This window comes from Oreochromis niloticus, linkage group LG14 (genome assembly GCF_001858045.2).
Source record: "Oreochromis niloticus isolate F11D_XX linkage group LG14, O_niloticus_UMD_NMBU, whole genome shotgun sequence".
NCBI lineage: Eukaryota > Metazoa > Chordata > Actinopteri > Cichliformes > Cichlidae > Oreochromis > Oreochromis niloticus.
In genome coordinates, this window is record NC_031979.2 from 15,166,583 (window position 1) to 15,193,539 (window position 26,957).

General features: G+C 41.2%; 1 protein-coding gene across 20 annotated transcripts in view; it reads right to left on the reverse strand.

Annotated features, from left to right (window-relative positions):
* The window catches only part of gramd1bb (GRAM domain containing 1Bb), a 104,470-nt gene that overhangs the window by 23,175 nt on the left and 54,338 nt on the right, over positions 1 to 26,957 (reverse strand). Inside the window, exon 2 of one of the 20 annotated variants that reach the window (XM_025897964.1) lies at positions 24,883 to 24,926. The exons of 16 other annotated variants lie outside the window; for them this stretch is intronic. In XM_025897964.1, coding sequence (XP_025753749.1) covers positions 24,883 to 24,926 — 44 coding nt within the window. Of the gene's footprint in view, positions 1 to 5,132; positions 5,264 to 5,660; positions 6,275 to 15,152; positions 15,715 to 24,882; positions 24,927 to 26,957 lie in introns of those variants that run through there. 3 more of the 20 variants (XM_025897967.1, XM_025897968.1, XM_025897963.1) reach the window with 3 other exon arrangements.

The window sequence follows — 26,957 nt, forward strand, 5'->3', positions numbered from 1 at the left end:
GAAATGGAGTAAGCTACATCCACATAGTTATTAAGAAATCTTTAGAAAAAAAAACATCCAATTTAAATGATCCTCACTGTGATATTTACTGACTATTTCTGTTTTGCATGCAGTCCCAGACCTTAACTGTGCACAAGGTTCCTATCTGCTAGGCTCTGTGATCCAGAACTAGACTATCTCAAACATCTCTGGCTGAGCAAGAAGCCTTCTTCTCCTAATGACAGAAGCTAACAAAAGGCCCTGTAAGTGATCTGTGTGACAGTGTGCCTGCCAGGCCTGGTTACTTGACATGGCGTTATGCAAGCCATTACGTCAGTCGATGGCTGCTGTTAGTGGTCATGAATTACTGATCTACCGTTACATTTGGGACTTCACTGCAGCTTGGAGCCTTGAATCATAGAGAGCGGTGTTGACAGCTTCTGTCTGACTGTCAGATGCTGCTGTACCAATAGCTGCTTGATTTTAACAGACACGGACATCACAGAGCCTTCACATCTGTTGACTCACTAAGATAAATAATGCACGCCTCTGACATCAATACATATGATTACCTAAAGTTCAGTTTTTTTAGTCGATGATCATTTTAAGTATAGTGTACATTGTGTATTCCTTAGTGACGCCATTAAGAATACATTTAAGGGAAAGCTGCCCTTAAAAGACATTCATTGCTAAACATTTAGAATTTTAAGCATACATTAATTTCTGCCAACAGTAAAGGACCACCACATGAGATTTTAGTGCAGAGCTACAGTTTAGCTTTCTAATGAGCATTTTTATTGCCTCTCACGCTCCCTCTTGTGCTTTTTGGTGTTTCATATTAACTTCTGGCGTTGTACATGCCAGGATGCATGCTATTAAAGTTTGCAGCTTGCTGCTCTGATATGCAGCATGCAGTACGATCTCTGCCAGAGGATTTGTAGTTATGCACATATACAGCACACCTGGAAGTTGGGGGACAATCAGGCGAATACTTTGATTTTAGCACAGGTAACACCCAACCCATAACCTGCTGAATTTCCAAATAAAGGATGACATACTAGATTAAAATCACAACAGACAATGAAATTATGACATTGGTTATTCAGAACGACACCTGTGCTGCTTTTCTTTAAAGGTGAATGCGTGGTTTTGTAAGGTAATACATTATTTATGATGTAAGCAGATTCTTGTCTGGGCTACAAAACACTGTGGGAAACCCTGTGGGCACATGATGATAGGAGGATGGAGAACGGCAGAAACTGTGGCACATGCCCGTAAGTGGTGGGGGCGACTGTTGTGTTCTGTGCTGCTGGTGGACGTGTAAACCAACATGAAGCTCAAAGGTGTTCAGTGAACATCTTTTATGTTTGGTCAGATAGAAAATTTGTGTTTTGGGGACTTTTGGGAAAACATGATGGGCAAATTTCTATTTTTCATTACTGGGTTGGACGCAAACCCTGTTACTCCATGGCGATTGGGCCCTTAAAACTGTACTATGTGCTGGGTCTTCTTCAGTGTGTCTGAATTCCAGAACAAAAATATAGATATAATTAAATACATATATACTAGTTCCTCACTAATGTATCGTATTTGATCCATGACAAATTTAAGACAGATTACCATCATACTTTTTTATTGTAATAGCCTATGACACGAACCAGTTCACACTATTCTAGTATTTTCTCAACAATTCATGTGAAAGCATAAATAAATCATGACTGAAACCATGTATGTAAGACCAAGTGATGCACAAAAATACAATTTAAGACGAGCATCCTGTGCACCATGTGCCTCTTGACTGGGACAGGTGACTTATAATCAGAACAGCTGTCACCAGTATCAATCAGAAAAGGTGCAAGTAGCGCACTGTACCAAACCTTAGAAGAGCACAGCATTATTACAGGTACATCAAATAGATGTATTAACAATATATATAAAAATACAACAGCTACAGAACCGGAATCTCATGGCAAAGCAAACCTGCACCAAGACAGTCCACACTCAGTCATGTGTCTCATAACTGCAGACACAAACACATTTTTGTGCAAATAATACAGATAAAACATACTGTTTTCATGACTTTGCATCCAAACAGAGCATTTTACTGTAAGACATAAAATCTCAGTCTGCACATTTGTTTGTTTCTTTGTCCGCCAACTCCAACACCTACATCACCAGGAGCTGAGCGATAAAACTTGGCGCACGGGTGCATCTTGGGCTCCTCAGAGTTCTTTTCCATATCAGATATTATGATATCACTATGTTGCCTAGGAACCACCTAGCAATGGGCAACGTATATGAGCTGCTTTCAGTATTGATGCACCTATATTCTTTTATGTCATTATAATGACATTTTATCTATGTCCACAAAATTTTATTTATACGCCAACAAACACTTGATGGCTTCATTTAAAAATCTGCCAAATCCAACATAGGGAGCTACCCACTATGGCGACCCCTTGTGAATAATTTGCATTACCCCATCAGGTTGCCTGGCAACCACCTAGCAATGTGTAAAAATGACCCGTTTTTAGCATTTATGTGCCTGCGACATCTTATGAAAGTATCCTATTGCCTTAATTATACAAGAAATAGCACAAATAGGCCAACAATACTATAGCATGGGCATGTACTGGGTTCATAAATGTGCCTGTCGTGTTATTTTGCATGTCACATCTTAGGCTGGTCACTCTCACTCACACTAGCAGGTCTGGACTAGAGCTGCAGGATTGGATGGAGTTCCCATCTGGTCCTATGAAGGTTAATTATACTAAAAGTCAAAATGCTTGGATACTAAAATGTAGCTACAATGTAGCTTGGTAGCATCACCAAACGAAAATAGATGATACATAAAGATAATGGCTTCTATAAAGGTTGCCTGAAGAGCAATGCATAATTCATGTGAATCCATGTTAAGTTTAAGAGATGAGGTTGGGTAACCAAAACTAACTAATAGAAGAGATAACAAAAAAAGACATGGCTCATCTCTTATAATGTCCCCGCATGCAAAACATGTACAGGGACCCCCACTTGTTGTTTTCAGCAAAAGGAATGCACGGATCACCTCTCCCTTCCAGATACACGGCAGTAAACAATGGAAACACTGAATCCGTCATCAGCATATGAATGACTAAACCCAATCGGTCATTCACACAAGAGTTTGCTCTTTGAACCAGCGAGCTAAGTGTGGACAGAGTGAGCATGCGGCCTACGCTAGCCTGGAGAAGAGTGGACAAAAGCATCAGTCGCAGCTGCTTTGTTCTTAACTCCCTCATGAAACACAACACTGAGACACAAAGCGAGGACCTGTCACAGCATTATCTCTGGACGCTAATATGTGGGGAGATGTGATTAATGTCAAACACAGAGTTCGGCAGTAGATTAATAGACAAGGCTCTTACAGTTATCAAGTCATATGAAAATGCCATATGTAACAGACATGACAAACTGTGCAAACTTATATGCACTACTGGTTGTATTGGAGCTAAAATAGGGCAAGAGTCCCTACTGGGTCACAGGGTGGTAATGATAAAGTGGCCTGAAGGCTGCTGTGTACACTTATATTCAGTGACATATATACAGTATACACACAGAGAGAACTTCAAGCTATTTATCAGTTTAAAAAGACCAAAAACATATCACTTGGAGCATTGCCCACTACAAAGCTCAAACCAGCTCTACTTTGAATGAAGATCGCTATAGCAACAGTGGACAGGATGGTTTAAATATTCAATGTGTGTGGCTAAATATACTCAAGCTCTGCAGTCAGAGAAGCCGTCTGAGCCGAAAATACAGCAGGATGGTGATGTGACAGACAATACCGCACGTGACAGACAATACCTCACAACCCATCTGGGCACCGTCATTGCACACTTCGCGATTAAGCGAGTGTTTGTGTCTTCAAACAAACAGCTGTCATTTAAACATTGATTATTCACATTGCATCTGACAAAACTTGAAGGTACAAACACAACTTGGCTCCAGAAATGTTTGGGTTTCGCTTCTGTATCCCAGCAAATGGAGTTGAAATGAACTGAGATCCAAGGGAAGTGCAGAGGCTCGGCTTTAATTCAAGAGACCTGACAAACTGTTACATTAACTGTTGAATAATTGCAGACTTTTTTAATACTCAGACTCTTTTTTCAGAGGTTTAAAATGTAAGTGAAAAACTCAAAACCTATTTTGTGGACAGCTATGGGGCTATTTCTTTATTTCATTAAGCAGATAAGAGATCTGAAGATGATTCACAGAGTGACAACTGCAAGCTGTTGCTGTGAACCCAAAACACGCAGCCAAAAATATTTTTTAATGCAATGTACATGAAGTAAATGGAGACTAGGATGACTTATTCCTGTGCTTTTGTTGGTTCTGAGCAGTAGCTCGGACTGAGTCGAACTAAGACTTGATGATACAACAAGATGAGTAACAAGATTTTTGTTGACCAGTTTTAAAGTTTTGCCTAGTTACATAAAAAAAAAACCTAACTGACTTCAAGGTGTTAATCACACAGGATCTTGATGTGCCAGCCATTCACAATAGGTCAAGTTCTTACGTTCACAGTGAAAGAAGAAAGAAAAGAAACGAAAGAGAAACAAGCTCGCTGTTTGCACCACTTTGTTACAGTCTTTTCTTTAAATAAGCTCTAAAGCCCTAAATCCGACCGGCTCAAGCTGTCCAAACGCTCAACTTCACAATAGAGCAGAGTTCCGGGCCTTTCCATGGGCCCCACTTGTTTTCACAGTTTTGCTGACCCTGGAAAATACCCATCTGGCATTGGTCCTTCAGCTCTGCTTGCTCCGAAAGGACCATGAGGAGCACCACGCTCGCTAGCAACCACTGCACATGCGCTCCCAGGAATGCGCGCATTGAGCACACAGGAGCAGAAGTAAACATGGGCATGCGCGTGGACGCAGAGTATGTATGCCCACTAATCGCACGAGGCACGTCACAGCTCGCTTTGTCTTGCCGAACTGATAAAAATAGCAACATGGCACACACAATCTACAAAATAACACAGAGTAAACCAGTTTGGTATCTAAATGTGCCTGTGAACTGCAAAGATTACATAACCAAAACCATTCTACCCCACCCATCCTTTTTTTTCCTGCATATACACAGTGGCACAGACGCATGCATCACAGAATCCACCATACCCCTGATGAAAGACACGGTCCCTCAGCACCTCCTCACAGCAGCCCTCAAGGCAGCGACAGCCCTCGTTGGCCACCGTCACACACTCAAACACCACCATGTCCTCGTGGGCAGCTCCCAGTGATGAGCTGTTCACCCAGTGGATCATCCCACAAACTGCACATTGCACTTCTTTTCTCTCTCCGTGCAAAAGAAAAGGTAGCTGGAGAAAAACATGGTGAGAGTGACAGAGACAGAGAGACAGAGGGGAAAAAAATGGAAGAAGCAGGCTGGGTGATTTCCTTCAGCAGGCTTACAGCCACTGATCTTCCCCAGCCAGCTCTGATCTCCTAATAACCAGCTTACGTTGCCCTGAACACCACCTGCCAAAGAAGACGCATTGGTGGTCTGAGGTGCAGCTCTCATCCTCCTAGGATTTTCCTTCTAAATAGAACGTGTTGATCTAAGCAGGGAAACTCATCATTATGCCGGCTCCGTGTCAGTCTGTCTGAATGCAGGCAGGTATGCAGGCAGTTGTTCCCAGAACTAACCTGCTTGTAGCCATGTAGGGAGCCACTCCGCAGCGCTCAGCCCCTTTCAATCAGCTTCATTCACGCAGCGGGAGCCTTGGATGAGGAACAGGAAGAAGGAGAGAGGAGGTGGATGAAGGGTGGGGGGGAGAGGGATAAAGGGGAGGAGGGTGGATGAGTTCCGGAGCATGCCAGGAGGATGAGAGGTAAAGAAGGAGGAAGCAGACGCAGCAGAGCAAGCTAAAGGGAACATATTTTGTTCCCAACAGATGGAGAGAAGCCACCGAAGCCAGGATATCAGACCTCGTTTTTTCTTTCTATCATGCGCTCGCCTCTCCTTTGTCAGATACGGACTGATAAGCTCCCGTTCTCTCTTAGCAACCTGCACTTTTCTGTTCCCCCTTTTTCTTCCTCCGCTCTCTCAGCCATTGGATCATCTGTCTGCTTATTGCCTCTCCCAGTATCCAAGTGAGGCTCTTCCTCTCGCGATCGCTGCTGCTGGTTCACAGAATTTCAGGGCTGCAGGCTGACAATAGATAGAAGAGACTGAAAGAGAATGTGCGAGCCAGGCTAGAGTGAGAGCGGGTGAGAGACAGAGACAGAGCTAATGAGGAAAGAGATGGCTTTCACTTTGCATTCCACCTCTACCCAGCGCCGGTGCACTGAGCCTGCTTCTTCCTCAATTATTCATGTGTTTCATGAATCGGAGGGGCTGACATCACCGGCATTCAGGTCACTTTACACTGGATGCTCCTTCGAAATCGCATAATGAGCCACCCATTTCTCTGTGGTAAACACATTTCATGTTTTACACCCACACACACACACACACACACACACACAAAGCCATAGTGGGTTTTTTTTCTAATACTAGAAGTAACCCAAATCATAGCTGCTGATGCTCCCTGCATGTATCCAACAAATATTTAGGATTAACCTGCGATTCATCTGTGGGTCTGTCACTCCATAGCTCCTAAAGAATTCTGTGTTTCCACTTTGTCTCATGGTCAAATGAATAAATAAAGATTAAAATAAAAAGCTGTATCATTGCTATCCATTTTAACGCAGATATACAAGCAGTTCTATGGGCTCAAAATGTGGTCATAAATATTTTGTACTTGTAAATCAGTTTTGTATGTGTAAAAAGAATTTGTGCGTGCGTAAAAAAGATTTGCATGTGTAAAAAAGATTTGTGTGTGGACTTATCTCATATCCCGATATTAAGACATCTATCGTCCGATAACGATATAAATCACAAAAATGTAACATTTTCTGTAAATTCTGTGAATGTCGGGCAGCTCGACTTGGGTGAAGTGTTTCCAGCTGGGCGTCGCGTACCTGGAATCGAGTGTTTTAACTGATGCATGAAACGACACATTTTTAGACATAGGTTGTAACAGCCGCTGTTTTCTTTGTGAGTATTTATTACACAGCGTGCTGCGGGGAAAAGCCTGTTCTAACGTTTGAGTGTAAGGTTTATTTTTTAGCACCTGACGGCTCTTTTTTGCTTCTCATCCGTAAATACTCTGCATCTTTCACGTGATTCAGTTTATTTTGAAAAGTCTCAACAGGATCTTGAGCTTTATTGTGAAAGGTTTATGTGGAAAATAAGCGGACACGAGGTGGTTTTACCGTCGTTGTTGCTAACGACAACGCATAAAAACAAGCGCTTGTCCGTCTGTAGTGTGGTTATATTAAAAATAAGAGAAAGAGAGAACTTTAGGAAATTAATATAGCCACTACAGTGACCATCAAAATAATGAAAAAATATTGCCGTAAACAGTTTATTTTGCGACACCACGAAACAAACGATAGCGTAAAATGAAACGATAGACGTTTTTATATCGTCATCCGATATATATCGTTATATCGAACAGCCCTAGTTGAAAGGATAAAGTTGTGGTATGTCAGTGGTTAGAAATACCATTATTACTTTAGGATTAGTTTAACACAAAGTCAGGGCTGACCCGGGACCATTGCTGTGAGTCACAGTGCGCAGCATAAAGGTCCTTTCACATCTGACGCAGGATGTGCTGCTAATGCTAACTAAAAGCAAAGGATCCAGAATTTGTTGCGCTGGCTGCTGAGCTCTGTGGGTTTTTGCAGCAGCTCTACCTGTACTAGATGCACCTGCTCCTTGTCGTTTCTATCTCTGACTTTATGTCCTCTACAACAGTTTCTGTTTTTTTTGCTAGTTCTTCAAATGTTCAATAAAAACATGTATGCTAATTCATAACGAAGAAAGCTTTGTAATGAAGACTGTCATTTCCAAAACACTGCCCCCCCCCTGTGGAAGTCCCTGTATAAAGCACGTAGACCTGTGACACAAAAATCACCAAACTCGGACGACCACAGACTGTTTTCCTTCGTGGTGATGAAGGAAAACGCTGGGTTGGCATGTAAAAGGGCATTTATTCCCTTCAAGGACCTGCAGTTCAAAAAAGTGCCCCTCCGACAGCCAAACCCATCTGTTCTCTGATTGGATTGTTACATTTGTGATTGACATGACATTGACCAATCAGATGACAGGAAGAAAAATAGGGTCAAAATTCGTACTTATAACTTGCAGGGTTTTTTTTGGCTAAGTCCACACACATCTTTTTTACACATACAAATCTTTTTTACGCACGCACAAATTCTTTTTACACATACAAATCTTTTTTTTACACACGCACAAATTCTTTTTACACATACAAATCTTTTTTACGCACGCACAAATCTTTTTTACGCACACACAAATCTTTTTTTACACACACACACAAATCTTTTTTACACATACAAATCTTTTTTACACATACAAATCTTTTTTACGCACGCACAAATTCTTTTTACACATACAAATCCTGATTTACAAGTACAAAATATTTATGACCACATTTTGAGCCCATAGAGTTCACTTTGCATTGTAATACACGTGTGCGACGCCTGTCATTAGTCATTCCTGCTGTAGTGGAGAGTGCTTCCTGAACTTGATCTCACCTCTGATTGTTTTGCATTTTAAAGCAAAGAGTGCAGCAATAATCAAACATGCCCCTGAATATAAAAGGCATCGCTGATTTAACCTTCACATGAACCTACAGTACTTTCCCCCGAAGCAGTGAAAACACATTATTTTTACAGACAGTTACATTATACTTTAATGATGTTTCATTAATGCATGCTCAAGCTCTAATTACGGAATATAAAGGTACATAGTTTTACAAATTTAGTACTTTACACATGGACGTTTGAGTCATAACGGTAAAAAAATAGAAAACACAAACACACAAAAACTGATTGGCCTCTTACGGATTTCACATGGCACAGTAGGGGAAGTGGATGTGTAAATAACAAAATAAACCATCCCTAAATCCCACTAAACTGTTCACAGTGATGACTCATAGTCACACTACTTCCATTTTCATATGGCCATTTTGCTACAGGGTGCCGCAGCATTCCTGTTTATTTCATGTGTTCATGTGTAGAAGGGCTCAGTCCCCTCTCTTCACCCAAGTCTGATGCTTCCAGGATCTCAGCTCACTTATTAGTCGCAGGCTTCCTGAACGTCACGACCTGCTCGAAGTTTTGAGGCCTGTTTCTGTTATTTTTGTTGCATTTAGTTTTTATAGCAATGTTAAACTAATGTTGGTGCTTCCTACCTCTGCTTAGCATTAAATACTATCAATATCTGGATGTGTCCACACTGTCTTTTTTTCTTTTTAAACGTGCATAACAGAACTGTTTTTATGCCGGTGTGATTTGGGATTAGTAAAACATGTACCAATTAACTTAACCCCACTAACTGAGGGAGGAAGCCGGCCACCGAACCAGGTGGTGGAATCGAACTCAGGACCTTCTTGGTGTGAGGCAACAGTGCGAACAAGAATGACCTGGATTACATTATTTTAAATAAACTGAAAAAAATCTGAACATAAAGTCACACAATCAGTCACATGCCAGCTTTGTAAGCCTTTAAAATAAACTTAATGAATTATATTTACACCTTCTTATAAATCAAACAGATCATGAATATCATTGATGCCCTGAAAGGTTTTGGCTATAGGACTGGAACGAAACCCCTAATGAGGTACAACTGGTTTCTAATTATTATTATTATTATATTATTGTTTATATTTACTACTTCATTAATTATTACTATGATTGATTTCTCACTGCACATTGTTGTGAGACTATAATAAGCTTGCAACAGCAGAAACCTGTCACATGTACATGCCAGGAAAAGTCGTTTTAAGGTAATGAATTCACATTCACATCCATTCACACACGCAGGCTAATGCAGTCAGCAATCACCTCTGTGTCTGTAAAAAGAAGCAAACTGAACCTTTAGCTGTGCTGCTGGAAAGACTTGACCCTGGGGCTGCAGCATTGCTGGCTGCCTCTGTGGGAGCGCTCAGCGGAGCTGTGCTGTGGAACAAAGGGAGCTGGTCCACTGAGCTGGACTACTGTGTGCCGTGATAAGCCCGCCCAGACTCACACCAACAAGTGACCTACTTAGAGAACCTCTGTTCTCATTGTTGTTGAACCCGGGGGATACACAGATGGTCAAATTGACCACACAGTCACAGACATGGTATGAAATGAACAGCCGTGTTTACGTAGCTGCTCCTTTGCTCGGTGATGATTGACAGGTTTAAAAAAACAACTCATTTGATTTCATGCAGTTAATTTTGCTGATGATGTACGCAAAACACACCACAAATGTTAGAGGCTCCTATGATTTTTTGAGAGGAAGGCGTGCTGTTTACAGAGTTGTCATGACGACACCAATGTGACGATGCCTCGCCGGGTCGGAAATGTCTGTCAGCCTGACTGTGTCGGCCGTGCAGCTACCATGGCAGCCTGTCAAGCCATTCATGTGCACCGCTACTTGAAATGTTCCCAAGTCGCGGGAGAAGGAGAGAGCTGGAGGGTGGTGTGTTTGTGAGTCAGAAGGGGGGTGGGGGGGTGCTGATACATAAAGTATTTAAACATGCAATTAGCAATCAAAAAATCTCAAGAGTTCAAGCTGATGGTCGGTGTTTCCATTTGTTTTGGGGTTGTTTTTTTTTTACCAAATAAAGGAGACTGAAAGACTGACACAACACTTTCTGCATCAATGTACAGTGTGTCCACACAGTAAAAAAAAAAAAACATGCGGGGCATTATATAGGTTACCTTTCCTAAAACTATTTAAATCTTTTCCCACAAGCATGACTTTAGTCCCAGGCTTAATTAAAATGCTTAATTATCCTCTCTGTGAGACAACCTAACATAGGCAGGCCTGTAACAATTTTTGGGTTCTTATTGAAGCTGTCACCTCTGGGTAGAGGAAGCTGTTTTAAACGCTGATATAATTAAACATGCCAAATTAAATTCCAGACCACAGCTTGATGAGGTAATTTGAGAACTCAAGGTGTCAGAGAGGGACAGGAAGGGACGGGAAAGTGGCAACCGGATTAGGCCCCTGTAGGACACTTTGTCCCAGTGGGACGTGGCACAGCCACTGCCATCTGCAAGGGATACACAGGCGGAAGCAGGCTGGGTGACAAAGCTCTGGGCAGGAGGTAGGGTGAGGGAAACAAAGTGAAGTTTGAAAGTTTGAAAGTCAAATAAGTAAGTAGTGTTACTACTAATGTTTGAAATATGTAAATATTTTGATGAGAAACACAGGAACACCCTGGTGTTCTCATGCTGTTATGCTGCACTTCTATCCTAAAGTTAAGCCGATACGAGCAATTGATTGGTTTTACAGAAATAAAGATGATAATCAATGAATACCAGTTCTTCAAGCAACAGTTCCCAACACCCAGTAATCACATGATCTTGAATGTGATCTTTACATGGAAAAAATTAAAAGGTTAATTCATACTGTCAGAACTAGATTTGTTAGACAAACGTCTTCTGTGTGTACATTTTCATCCTTTTCTGGTCTATAAGTTCTTATTCACGACAGTTAGTATTAGACAAAACCCTGTGCACAATAATTCCCTAAAACCTGTTTGAATTTAACCTGGTGCATATGGACACATACATTAATAACTACTCCACCTGACTGAGGTAATGCTGTAAAATACAGCATCTCGATTGCATCAATGTTAACTTTACTTCACTGGTCACTCTGGATGTTTCATCTCTCTAATATATGCCAAACCTTTCAAGTCCTTCATGGTCTCAAAAGTTCCGCCCATGTCAGAGACACAAATATGCATCATCTCCACATTACTGCGGATTATGCATCTATATACTGAGCTACCACTGTTTGTGCCCTGAAGACTTTCATGACCCAGTCTAATAAAATATATAGTGTCTTTGTTTAGAGGGGCTTTGTGAGAGACAGATATGTAAAGGTACTGTTCTTAGGCTGATGGCGAAAGAGGAAAGTATATGTCGCCACACAAAGTTTTCTGGTTCCTGAAATATTCATAGTCTACTGACTGTGGGGCCTTTAAGGTTGCAGAAATATATTAAAAAAAGTCTTTTTTAAAATGTTATTTCTTACCATTTATTTACATATAACCAAACTTCCTAGTCTTCCTACTTGGGTAACCTGAACCCTGAACTGCTATTGTAAGCATTATTCCTATATCCCTAAGTGCTGTTATGTAACCATCTCTGTGTTTTTCATTGACTTTGTGAATCAATGATTCTGGCTTCGTCAATCATATCCACTCACGCTGCATCCGATGCAGACGCAAAAAAAAAGCTTGCTGCATCGGATACAGCCTGGGGAACAGTACAGAGTATAATCGGTGATGACAAATGGCTTGTGGCAAGGATGCACTAATAAAATAAGTAAACAGGGGGATGGGGGGGACAAAAGAGAGAGAGGGAGATAATCAGCTGAGGCTGGACGGGAAAGCCTTCTGCAGTTTCTCTACACTGCGGAGCCCCCTGTAGTAAACCTGGAAGTCCACTGTGGCCTTGCCTGCTGGTGCAGTGCTCTATTTCTGAAGCTGCAGCTGGGTCCAAGACGCCGCACCTATTCCTTACAAAATTTTGACTCTCGACATTTCATGGTTTTGTTTTCAATGCAGGGGGTTTAACGATCACATCTGACACCTCTAATGGTTCTCGAGGACCAGCTGGACAATCAGCAGTTCACACAGAGGCACAGTCTTTTCCTTCTCTCTCTCTAACACCATGCATATACTGTACTAAATTAAATGTTCTCTGTACAGAGGCCTGGGAGCTACAATTTTCAAGTCAGCCTAAAATAGCCCAGAGAGCTCAGCACTGGATATTAACTGCCCGAGGCTTTGGATTCTATGTATGCACATGAGGATCTAAAGCATCTATGCAAATTCTTTGCTAGGTGTGAGTATCTAAATATCCCTGCTGTGTATGACAACAGTGTATACGGACACAGCACATACATGTAGATAGCTGAGGTTGGGACAGAGCTCTGTTCTACAGCCTCAGAGGGGAACGACTCCTCAATGCCACTTGCTCCACTTGCTGTCTGAGCATGACGCGAAGCAGGGGAAGGGCATGCATTCGCCACCTACGATCAGTAATATCGTTATACAGACAGAGGAGCCAAACAACTAACTAGACATGTTTGGGGTGAAGCAAAACACACATGTTTCTGTATGCGAGTCTGCACACTCACTGTCTGTCCAACTATCCTGCAGCAACAACTGGCTCGTGCCACGTGCAGTGAGTAAGCTCCAGCTCTAGCCTGCTGTCAGTGCCTTGTTGCTACAGCTGCTGTTGGCTGTATGTGCACATCTGCGTGCGAGTAAATGTGTGTGTTTGTGAGCAGATTTAAGTCAGGCCAAATGTCATACCAAGAGCAAACATCCATACACTGCGGACACCGCCAAATCCTGAGCAATCTCCCTCCTTCCCCCTTCCCTTTCTCACACACACAAACATGTGCACACGTATCCTGTCTCTCTTCTTCTTCTTCCCTATTCCATGTCTTCTGATTAGTAAGTAATCAACAAACCCCACATTGGATTTCTCTAATACATTGATGAGCGCAGATATGTCCTCATCCCGCTGAGATTAATAAGCACTGCATGTCCAGTGTCAGTTCTGATTTATAACCTTAATAACAAAATGAAGTGATAGAGGTATGGAATGACCTGCAGGTCGCACTGTTTTGCCTCCAAAGCAGATTGCTCCTTGAAGGATGGAGAATAGTGTCATAAATACTGACAGTAGTGAGTTTAGTGCTCGATAATCTCAGTGATAAATGTAAAACAGGCAACAGATCATAAAGACATCAATAGCATGTGCATGCATTTCTGCCCCATAAGACCAAGGCATGCATGCTAGCCAGCCAAACATGTTGCTTCAGTGTATTGAACTATGGTGTTCTTAACAGAGGGCCATTTAATGTAAAGTAACCTAAGCTGTCAGGATACTGCAAACAGATTAACAGAGGACAAACCCAGGTTTAACAGTGTTTCTACCCTATGTAATGATAAAGGTCCTGTATGCATGCAAACAGGAAGACACATTGGCTGATACGAACATACGTGCACTCAATATGATTCGTTTTATTAAGGCCTGAAAGGAAAAATTCAAAGCTGCTGTCTGCATCTCGAAATACCTGGAGGTTTATGTGATATGTTTGAAATGTACAAAAAAATAAGGAGAGCAGAAAAGAGATGAAAAAGAGAAGAGACGCAAGAAAACGGAGATAATAAAAGACAGACATTAGGAAAAAAGAAGAAGACGTCCTGCAGGAAAGTGAGAAGGAAGGAAGGAAGCGGGACGCACGTTGCCGAAACTGCTCCCCCTCCAGTTTTTTTTCTTCCTGCAGTGTGCCGTAATTCGTCTCTAAAAATATCAAGCAAGAGGAGGAGGAGGAGCATAAACAAACACAGGGGGAGGAGAGGATAAAAAGACGGACGATAGAAGAGTGCACAGGGAGTGCACAGTGCAGCAAGACAGGCTAGAAAAGAAAGTGAGAGTAGAATCACTTGCTGGTGCTGAATCTGTGTGTCTATCTGTGATAAGGAAGGAGCAGGAAAACAGGCAGGGAGGAAGGCGAGAGCGAAAGCCGGGAAGAGACCGAGGGAGCATGTGCCTGCTCTTTTCCAGGCAGCCACGTGAGTGTCTCTCCTCAGTTGCTCCCTTCACACTGAGCCAGCCAGAGGGGAGCAGAGCAGGGTCGCTATAGTCACAGCGGAAAAAGCACGCTACACCACATTGGCCCCACCGGATGCACACGCTCTGGTCACAGCTTACTGGTCCTGATCTAGCCCTCATTACATGCCAGTTTCTAGCGATTTACATAAGCGTGTAGAAATACACAGGTGTTAGACAGATGGATATGTGCTCGATTTAATAAGCACAGCTAAATAAACATCCATCAAGCCACACTAAGAGAATGTCATCTTAGGATGACATATGTCATTACAGCCACAGAGGACAAAATACGGAGAAATTAGCCCCAGACATCTAGATGCTGGACTGGGTTGTGCTTTGCATTCATGACAGCCTCACGGCTATTTGGGGGAAGAAATAACGGTAACATTTCAAACACACACATTCGGATTGCCACATTTCTCTGCCTTTTCTTACCAGGCGAGCTTGAAGCCTTTCATTAGTACAGCGAGGAGTGTCTGATATCCATAGCGTGTTGTGGGCGCTGGGCTGCCCGTTCACACCGCCGCATGCTGACTGACAGCCTGCCAATGCCTCACCTCCCATACACAGAGCAGGAGAGATGCACAGGGAGAAGAAGGGAAGAGAGACACGCACAGGCTGACGGATGGTCGGGAACCAAAGTCTGGATGGATGATCCTCTCGGCTTTCTCCAACCTCTCTGCTACATTCCTTCGCTCGGATCAAGATGCCGCAGTGCTGAGCACTTGTGCCAGAAATTCACACCTCCCTGGGGTTCCTCATTTTTCCCAAAAGAGAAGGAGGTGACCTGCACTGCAACATTCGCAAAGCAAGCTGCAGCATGCAGCAGAAGCACGAGGGCTAGTGATTGCAAATAAAAGCCAACATGGCTAGTTGCTGCTCCTTTCTTTAAAGCCCCGGCCCGCTTTCAATCAGGCTCTCACACTGTCGCTTCAAGCTTCTGTTCGCTCATTCTAACTCTCTCTGCCTCAGCCTCCGCTGCGGATGAAAGCTGCACTTGCTGTGCTCGCTATGAGCAGGCGCAGGATCTCTACCCTCCCTCCCCCTCCCTCCTGTTCTCTCTGTCCTTTTCCCTAGATGGCTCTCTTTCTCTATTTCTCTCCAAGATAAGCATAACTAGCCCAGCAGAGAGGGCTAGAACAGGGTGGTAGGCTCCTGCCACAACATCCTCTTTGCATTTACCCCTGTGCTCAACTCCGACCATACGAGAACAGCATTATTTCAGGGAACCTGCTGCAATTCTTTCCTCTCGTACTCGTCTCCACCCCTGATCTGTGTCAGCGGCTAACCCTGTTAATCTCTTAATGCATTGAGTGTAGTGGGGTACTTGTGTTTATAGCTATGTGGCCTGCACACATGATGAATCAGATGGCCTTCATGGTGACTCAGTTTGCTTAGTTGGCTAATAAGTGTTTTATAACTGCAGTAACTTGACTTTAAATCAAACTGCCCTAATTAGTGGGGGGATAGTTCTGGGTGCTGGGTTCATAAGTCTGTGAGCAATAACTGTCCAATCAACAAATAATGGGAACTATCCAACCTAGCCAGTGAGTATAGTATGCTGTTATTCTAGTTTTCCAAAAGATTTGTAGTTTTTTTTTTTTTTTTTTTTAAAAATACACTGGAGAGAATTTATTATACCTCCACGTGGCTTTTTTTAGCAGCAGCTTCTGCTAAGCTAAAGCAACAAACCACTCAAAAAACTAGAGTATATTTTAGTTATGGGAATTTATGATTATTATAATGATTCAATTTGTTCATTATTTTTCATGCACTGGTGCGTGGTAGTAGTAACAGCAAAAACTTTTCATTATATTACCAACATATGGCGGGGGATATTTTGAGGATATTTGAGAAAAAGGGCGATTGGTCCCCTTCAGAATCATATGTTACTATTACAGCCCTGTTAGGCTTAGTGCATGAACATCATAACACTGAGCTCAATAATTTTAATCTTCAACTATATCAGTGAGCAGCAGGTTGATGATCTATAAATGATAACTCAACTTCCTGAAGAAAATATCCAGAAATGTTGAGTGACAAATCTGTCTCTCTCATCTTTGAACTACAGTCTGTGCCTTGCAGCCACTGAATGCCTGTAAAATATAGCAAAAGCCACTAATATAAAAAAAAGACACATAAACGAATGGTTGAGTATTTCACGCTTTCAAGCTTTGCGGTCCACTGAACACAAAAGTAGCTGCCTAATCTCTTCCCTTGATCACTTGAGGCCACAGGGGTCAGAGAGCAGCTGATCATTCAGTTTAACAGAAGCTGTCATCAAAAACTGACTGACTTTAGCACCGACGCTGGGTGAAGGTGCAGCTCATTCTTCCCGTTTAATCTTCTTAAAGCACTGCACACGAATTACACCTCATTAGGGGTGACTAATACCATAACAGATGCAACACACACATGCTCTAAAGATCTAGAATAACAATTCTACTAATTTCCTCAATTATGAATAAAGCATTCTGATTCTGATTCGAATGTAGACCTCTTATTTTACTAAAACATGTTTGTTTTGGATTGAGAGATGTCTTTTTCTGTTGTTGTTTGAATACATTTGTTTTATTATCACAACCTATGGTTAAACACTGTGTAAGCAGTTTTATTAAAGCACAGTATACAGTTATAATAAGTTATTATTGAACTCAGCCTGAGCCACTGACCTTCAATCACTCACTTTGATTTCTAAAATGTAGATGTTGCCACATGAGTGACCACATGCCTGACCAATAAATAAAATAATAGCACGCACATAATACAGATAAACTTGAGTACTTCAGTCTGGGAATAACATTAATATGCTCCAGTCACAGACAGTAGGCCAAAGTTAAAGACAGTTCTAAGCCAGCACCTCACTACACACATAGAAAACTCCTGTGTTGCTATAATGCTGCTTGTGTTACATTAATGCCACAGAGACTTCTGATTAAAGTATGAGGCATGGCAGCGGATGTATAACAACCCATCTATTTATGGCAATGCAATCATGCTCTGAACTGTAACAACTCAGAAGTTATATGTAGGAGAGAGGGAACAACATCATAATCTACTCAAATGTGAGCCTAGAACTTATATCTCTATATCGAGTATTTGGGAACACATATTGATCAAAAATAGGTTTAAATCAGTTAACCTTCACCGCTTCTAATATTTTACACGTTACTTAGCATTACTTAGCAGGTATCTATGTCTACATCATGCACCCATACACCATCTCTGGATGGAGCTTGCTAACTGGTGGGTTACTGTGTGTGTATGTGGTTGCTAATGTACACATTAAGAAGTGCTGAATAACGTAAACATGCAAGATTTTTGAAAATCTATATTTTTTGTGGTTTTGTGAATGATTCTGAGCTGCTATACATTATTTTACAGTAATCTGGCAAATAATTTCTAATGTCTATAATATATCAGCAGCATAAATTCATCTTTGAGCATGTCTTATCTCGGAGGATTGCAAAGTGTGCTCCATGACTAAAAGAGGGAATAGATAGCAGCTGCTCACTCTCAAAAGCCCCCCAGACCCCACTGTGATTACTTTTATCATGAAAAACTCTCACAGTGACAACGCTCAGTGAGTGCAACTTTCATCTCTTCACCAGGAGTGGGCAAGAGCAGACAGATGGACAGCCTCTTTCTCTATTGTTAGCCAGCATTCGCAGCTAATGTGAATGCAATAGGACTGTGGAGAAAGGGGCAAGAAGTGAGGAAAGGAAAGGAGGGAAGGAAGTGAGGTGAGAGCACTCTAATCGCTCTCCCAGGCTGAAGCTGTGAGAGCTTGAACTTCATTCAAATAAAAAGACTCATCTCACACAGCGGCCATATGGTGCCCACCTTATTTTAGATTGCTAAAAAAACACCAGGGAACTAAATAAATAAATAAATAAAAATAATTAAAAAAATAATGATGTGAATATGTTCCATGTAAGATTAGTGGCGGTCATGATTTCTGGAAAATTCCAGGGAGTCTTTCACAGATTAGGGAGTGAGATGTCACCTGCCAAGGCTTTCAGTCTTTAATGAAAGCAGAACATGACGACCCAGCTATTGTAAAACTGCTGCAACACGGAGCATGCATTGTTAATTTCTGTCACTATCACCAGATGGGTCTCTGTGACATTTTACTAGTTCTGTTGCCTTTGTAAACTTCACTGATTTTTCTGTAACGCAGGTTTCTTCGTGTGTATCTGTAGTTTGAATCTTGACAGGGCTTGAGCTCAGACACAGGAGACACGGGGTGCTGAAAGGACAGCTCCTCTGGTGAAGAGTCAAACAGTCACTGACTGTTTGACTCTCACCGATGCCACCTGCTGGTCACTGAGTAGCTGAGTTTTCTGCAGAAAAATATTTGTTATGTTCAGATAAAGTGTTATTAAAAAAGTATTCAATCTGGGATAAGGAAAAATGACTTATTGTCAGGATAAATTCTAAAATAAGCTTTAAATGTTAAATAAATAATGTGTTCGATATTTCCTTTTTTCACCCAAAGACATGCAATTTTATGTTTATTTACACTAATACAGTATTTTATTGAATAGGCGTTACGGATAGTAGTTCCTTGTAAGTCTGCAAAACACTGGTCATGTGATTTCTCAGCTTCTTTTTTAGCATTCCTTGAACCATAATCTGGTCCAGAGATTTTTCATTTATATCTAAGAATAGCATTGGCAGATAATCTGCATTAATCCCTCTACACTGCCTTGTGGGATTGGATGGTGTGGTGAGTGTGACTCACTCATTCTGCCCACAGGGCATTTCTTACTCTGAAGCTGAGAATGGATTACTCTCGCACTGGTTTCTGTCAAGATGGATGACCCTCCCACGTTCATCTTTACTCTGTGACCACTGAGGGGGGAATTGGTGGTCATGTGACCAGCTGACAGTTTTGTTTATCGATTAACTGACCATGTTGGATAATCCGAGTTCTCAAGGTCACAGTGTGGGGAGAGAGAGCACACTTTCACAGCCCGCAAACACAGGCATACATTGCACGTGGGTACACATCAACAATAGTATTTCTTTGTAGTTTGTTGTTTGAAAGAAGAAAAAAAAAAAAGAGAAACAGTGAAAACATTAGATCTGGAATAAGATGAAAACCAAACCAGTGAAAAATATCAAAATCAGCATGTGAACTCAAACATTACTAAACGGTCATGATTATAACATGAAGAGGAATGAATAAAACCCTTAAAAGTCATATGAGCGATGTTGAGATGAGATGATGACACAGCGATACAAGCTGATGTGCACGACTAACAGAAGCAGCAGATAAGCCAGGGACACGGGCAACGTCTCACAGTAAGAATAAGTCTGAACAGATGCAAACATTGGACAACAGCACACAACAAACATCAGCTCAGGATGGCTTAGTGAAATTTAATATTCTGTTGAAAACACACAAGCAGCAGGCATCGCACCGAGGACAGAAGAGACAATATGCAGACGGCCAACACTGACATAAAAATAAAAGTAGTGTAAGGAAAACCAGACTGATCCGATGGTAAAATACACATTATGTTTAACGGCAAGAATCAAGCAACACTGCAAAGGGACAGTCATCACGTTCAATATCAGGTTGACCCACAAAGTGATAAAGTGAAGTACAGATGGCCTTCTGCCTGCTTGGCACGTGTGCCATGAATAAAAGAACAAAGTACTGCACGTGCTGACATTAAAGCGCTCTCTAAAAACACAGCCTTCCACTTCCTGTTTCTGCTGAAACAAGCAAGGTGGAAATGGGTCGATGTTTCTTTTAAAGCAAACCTGCAACGCACACATCCATAATTACTAAACAAAGAAGAGAAAAGGAGGAGAACGGGATTTGGGGATTAAAAACCTAAACAACAACGTGGGTGTAGGCTTGAGGATTGAGTAGACAACACACTATAAACAGTAACATGGTAGCTGGAGTCTGGTAGAGTTGTAGGTCTTTTTCTTTTATGATCTAAATCTGGATTTAATCCATAATTTCATTTCAAATCATTTCACTGTTTTTCAGCAAAACAGAGTGAAAAATAACACCAGTTTGAATATTTGATAAATAGCCCAAAACATGTGGAAATAAACTAGTTTGTAAGCTAACAGCTTTTAAATAATATGGGTGGACCAATTTTTTAGCTCCGGTCGAGCTTAATCGTGGTTTTGAGATATTGGCCTTCATTTACAAATATATGCATGGAAACATTCCTACCCTGCACAAAAAAGTGTGCATGCAAAATTACCGTCAGGTTTCTTACACGTGCACACCCAGCTTATTTTGTTCTTACAACTGTGCACTTGTTAGTACATCAGATTCATTTTGAACCAACAGTGTTGTGCAAGCTACATATATGTGAAGCAGACTGGCAGAACTAAAACTATTATGTCCAAAGAGGAAGTCAGAAAAGACAAAGGTTACAAAAGTGGTTCCATGGGAGTCATGAAAAACAAAAAACAAAACAAATAAAACAAACAAATAAAAAAGCATGGCTCAGGCTACAATAACAGAGGGTTGAGTATCTTTTAAAATTAAACAGATACTCTGGTAGTAAAAAAAAAAAGCGAGAAAAAGAAAGGTAAGAAAAGACTAACAGGTGGAGGACAAAAGAGTGATCTGTCAGCAGGAGATGAGAAACTCACTGTAACAGGGGAAAAAGAAAATGCAGTTTCTCCAGCTTCCCTGGGATAGTGCCAAAAAATTAGACTGTAAGAGATCAAATTAAGACAACATTGGGTGAGATCAGATAAGGAATACTGGAATAGATTTAAATTAAAAGATAAAAGCCTACACGTTTCCTTTAGTGTTTAGTTTTCTGATATTCAGTCTTTTTTTGTTGTTGCTTTATTTAGTTGCAATTCTAAGCACTTTGTGGCTTATGGTCTTTTAGGCAGCATTGAAAAAAATGACCAAAAGGCAACAACAACAACAATAAGAAGAAAATACTAGTAGTAGCATTCCTGTTGAACACTTAATACTTTACATGTCTTAAGCCTGCCAGGCCTTCACTGGTCAGAGGGACATTTTTTCGGGAAAATATGAACAAATTTTGGTCTGAAAAAATAAAAACCATTGATAAATCATTGATTTGTGTGCGAAAAACCTTTAAGCATTATCTGTGCACAGATCTGTGCACATGCACAGTTCGTAAATGAGGCCCATTGTACTTCTTGATTAACTTTTCATAAAATTGATCGATGGCAGCTCCACTCCCACCAACAGTGGGAATGGAGGACATCTGATGGTGTCACTCAGTCATTCCCATCAGTAAAAATTACATATTTCCTCAGGTCATTACTGAGTGTGTTTCAAACATTTTCAAATTGCAAACTGACACCTTGTAATATATTTATGTAATATATTTACTACTAACTAAACTACTGTACTTGGTCTTCAATCTCCTTCCTGCTGTAAGCTGCTAATGATGCTTGAAATGATTTTAGCAGCCACTGTGTGAGCTCTGCTCGCCTCCCATCCTGAGTAGTTTAAGAAGATGCTTATGATAAACCTCAATGCTGTTTCATTTATTGGCAGCCTCACTCATATAACGTGTGACATACTGATATTCAATCTTTTTGAAAAACTTCTGACTTACATTTTCTTTTTTCTTGTGTAGTTTATTAAAAAAACCTCTCTCTTATGCATCTCTATATGTATTTGAGAACAGAGAAGTGCCTCCAACCTAAATTTGTGTGTATATATATTTTAAAACACACAATATTAAAACACACATATGGTATAGCTGACTAATGGATGGAGCAGAAAAAGCATTTTAGCTTGGAAACTTATGCTAACACATGATATTAAAACACGCTTCTTTTGGCTGAAATGCAGCTACTGGGCATCTTTTAAGAGGCTTTTAATGAAGTGCATTGACCTTTGAAGGAATAAATTGCGTGAGAGGTCTGAAACATTTGACTTCACGAATCGTAACTCCTTGAGGTTCTAACAATTCACTAATCATGATATGTAACGTCTACTCTCTAAACGGTTATGCACCACATCAGTGACTCATCACTTCCATGACCCTGAGCTCCTCAAATACACAGACGCGCCATTCAGAAAAATGATGTCATGACACAGATCAGGTTTCGCTGATCTCTCCAGATCTAGTCCACACCCAGTAGTGTACGGTATAGATTTTAGCTGCTGCTGTAACACTGCATTGCTGACACTTTTGTCTAAGGACGGAAATGTCAAAGAGTCGTCTGGGGAAGCCGTGTTTTCCATTTACTGGAAAGTAATGTTTCATTATATATACCCAAGATTAAAGTAGCTCAAATTGTCTGAACACTGATTGGTCTCTGTTCATTTTTTTATTATCAGTACTTGATTTGTTTTGGCATGAATCAAAAACCTTCTCACTGTCACCAACATCTTTCTTTGTGTCTGTGTATGAAATGGGTCCACATGACCTTGTCTTTAAGAAGTGAGAAATGCGGTGGTGTGGACGCCAGCACAATCAGATGAGGTTTTGTCAGAGAGCTTATTCAACATTGGAAACACTCAGAGGCCCCAATGAGTGAAAGAATAACCCATCTGTGTCCTCGAGCTCTTGCTCATGTCCTTTTAGCAACCCGAAATAAATCTGCTTAGGTTTAACTTGAAGTCTAGTGTACACCCTATGATGGCGTTCGGTCTACATTAGCGCGTTTATCGGTGGTATTTAAGTGCCAATGACGTGCAAACACTCGTCCGCTCTGAAGCAAAAGCTTGAAGGCTGAGCGAGGGATGCTATTTTTATATGAAAGGACTCTGGCTATAGAGCAGTGGCGAGATAAGGTATTGGGTGGAGAGATATTGACTGACCCCTCCCCGACAACCCTCACTTCTAGTCAGTCAGGGCTGTTGCCACAGAGACGACCCTGCTACCATCAGAAGCAGCCCAAACTGCTGCTTCAGGGCCACATGTGGACCTTGGGTGCTTTCTTCACATAGACACACAGATGTAGTCCGTGAAACAAAATGCTAAGGCCCACCTGAGCACAAACACACACACACACACACACACACACACACACACACACACACACACACGCTGCGTACTACTCGTTGCTATGCCACTGTCGTCAACAAGGCATTCAGCAACTACGTTTGAGCTATTTTGAGCCACACAACTGATCTGTGTCACTCACGGTGACAAAGCAACAACAAGGTCTCAGTTTTGCATTGATGCACTCCTCTCTCTTCTTCTTTCTTTTATTTACGCAACAAGCCTATTTTGTGGGTGAAAACTGGAAACAGTGGATTACATCAATAAGGTCAAATTAGAGGGAGAGGGACAAAGTCCTCTAATGACTTAATGTTATGAGGAATTTTTTTGCAAATGCTCCGGCTAACTTTCATACAAATCAGAAACAAATAAAGTACGGTGTTACTGACAACATAATCTGCTGCTGCTAATAATCATGTGCAGGGAATTGATTCTGATGTAAATGCTTTAAGCAATCGTGAAATTTTATTATAAACTGGATAAGAATGGGATACGGCGGTGCCAGGAAAGGACTCTCGAGAGAAAGTTAATCAAGAAGCAGAACTGAAACAAAGATATTCTGAGATTTAGTCCTGAGTGAGTGACTCCCAAAACACTAGGAAATAAGACAGAAGATCCTGCGCAATTATAGACAGGCTGAGTAAAACCTCCCTTCACTAATAAACTGATATTGCATAATCAGTGGCGAGTAACTTCTTTTTTAATCTTTCCAGTTTGCCTACAGCCATGTCCTTTCAGCGAGGCTTTTGGGTAGTTAGATTCTGGATGCAAGAACAAGCACAGTTTCACATAACTGGGTTGTGCTCCCGCAAAGGACAATGCTGACTTCGCCTCGTTAAATGATGCAACAGCAGTTTTGCTCCTGGATCTTCCTCACTGTGAAATCTGAGGACCATAAGAAGCTGATGGGAGGCAGAAATGCATCTTGGGATTTAAGACATGTCAAAACAGTGCCCTCTGTTGGTGAATCTGAGCATGGCATTTTCAGAGGTAATAACTTGCAGGTCTTTATGTCAAGAAATTATTTTTTTATTAAAAACATGATATTATAGGCGAGTACATTTAGAGAATGAAGGACTGCATGATGTGCTAGAAAGTACTGTTTATCCTTAAAGACATGACTCACACCCAAGCTGCCACACAATATCACTGCTGCGTGTGTCTTATGCTTTTGAGATACATCCTACCTTTGAGGTTTCCATATCAGTTTCTTCCACTTCTTTTGCTTGGCCTATCAGTAAAGGTAGAGAAGAGTAAATGAGAAGAAAATTTATAATATGATCCTCTGGATGGTTGAACTAAATGCAACCTTTTATGTGTTGTGGTTTCTGCAGATGGGCAAGATGACCTTTTCACTAGTAACAAAGCAGATCTTGGTCTCAAGACGACCAAGAAACTCACTCTCAGCGATCTCACTGTGGTTACTTGTGAGCACTTGGACTCACATTTCAAGGCCTAACGGACTTAATATGTCCTGATATCAGCTGCTAAACATCCAATTTAGGTAATTTAAAATAACTTCAGGGAAAGTGGGGCATATAATTATTTGATCTCCTGCTGAATTTCTAATTTTTCTGGTTTTTCATTTTAATGGAGACAGATCATCAACCAAACAGTCAGAAGAAAAACTCCATTACATAAAAGTTAGACATTAATTTTCATGTCATTGAGTGAAATAAGTATTCGATATCCTACAAAAAAGCTGGAATTCTGGCTTCCATTACAATCAATCAATCAGTTAATTACTCAATAACAGATGCTTCCGATCTCATCTACAGCAGCGGTCCCCAACCTTTTTTGTCCCACGGAACATTTTAATGTCAGACAATATTTTCATGGACCGGCCTTTAAGGTGTCGCGGATAAATACAACAAAATAAAATGAAACGACCAAGACAAAAACTGTGGTATCTTGCAAATATAATAATAAATGTGAATTCACTGTGTAATTGTGTAACTTTATTAGCAGCGTCCTCCTGAAAATGCGGCAACAACATTGAGAGTAACATCCTCCTCTCTGCCCTTTAATGCTCTCGGTCGCTATGGTAATGTGTAAGTATTTCTTTCAAAACAAGACACACAACTACAACACGGGAAAAGACCCAGGGAAACCGAGTTAACGATAAAAACCCTGAAAACCATAAATTTCACACCCGAGGTTCAACTCTCGCGGCCCGGTACCAAACGACTCACGGACCGGCCCGGGGGTTGGGGACCGCTGATCTACTGTATTTAAGCACACCTGCTCACAAAAATCAGTTTCTTCCATTCTCAGATTTTTCTGTCAAAGGATGTCAGGGACAAGACTTTAGACCTGCACAAGAAGGTAGAACGGGCTACAAGACCATCAGCAAGAAGATGAGAAGGTGACAACTGTTTGCAAGATTATTTGGAAATAAAAGAAATTGAATTTGGAGCTTCATGCAAGATCGTGCCTCGTAGGCCGAGTATTAATATGAGAAAAGTAGTGGATTAGCCCAAAACCACACAAGAAGAGGTTGTTAATGATCTAAAGGCAGTTGGGACCACAGTCACCAAGAACACCGGTAACACACTACGTAATGGACTGAAATCTTGCAGGTCCCCCTGCTTAAGAAGGCACGTGTACAGCCCTGTCTTCAGTTTGACTGTAAACATTTAAATGATTCAGAGAAGGCTCGAAAGAAAGCGCACAAATACTTACGTCACTCAATGACACGCAAATTAATTCATAACTTTTATGTGATGTATTTTTTTTTCTGGATTTTTGGTAAATATTCTGTCTCTTTCCAATAAAATGAGCATATAATAACAATTAGTGACTGCTCATTTATTTACATATACATTTTTATCTGCATTTAATAAACAAACCAATATATTACTGGGTAGTTTGCTTACTCAACTGCTGCCAGTGACTCAAGACAGTGTATGCATGAATTATGGTGATCAGAAGCTCTCAATCACTCCTCCATCTATGTAGCAAATACATTCATGCTGCAATACATTTGCCTCCTGAGTCAGGGCTGTGGCTTCCCACTCTTTTTGCCCGTGACTGAGCTTCCCAGCAGCTTCCTTCAGCTGTGCAACACTTTGTACAGACCCAATGCCCGTCAGTGAGGTAATCAAATTTGATACTTTTTCACCAAGAGAAATTGATTAACTGGAGTAATACCGGCAGATACAGAATAGAGGTTGTTTAGCTAATGCTTCGGTATAATGCTGCTTACCTTGAGTCAAATAAATGCACAGTGTCAAATTCCTTCAGCAGGTTTTTTTTGTACTTT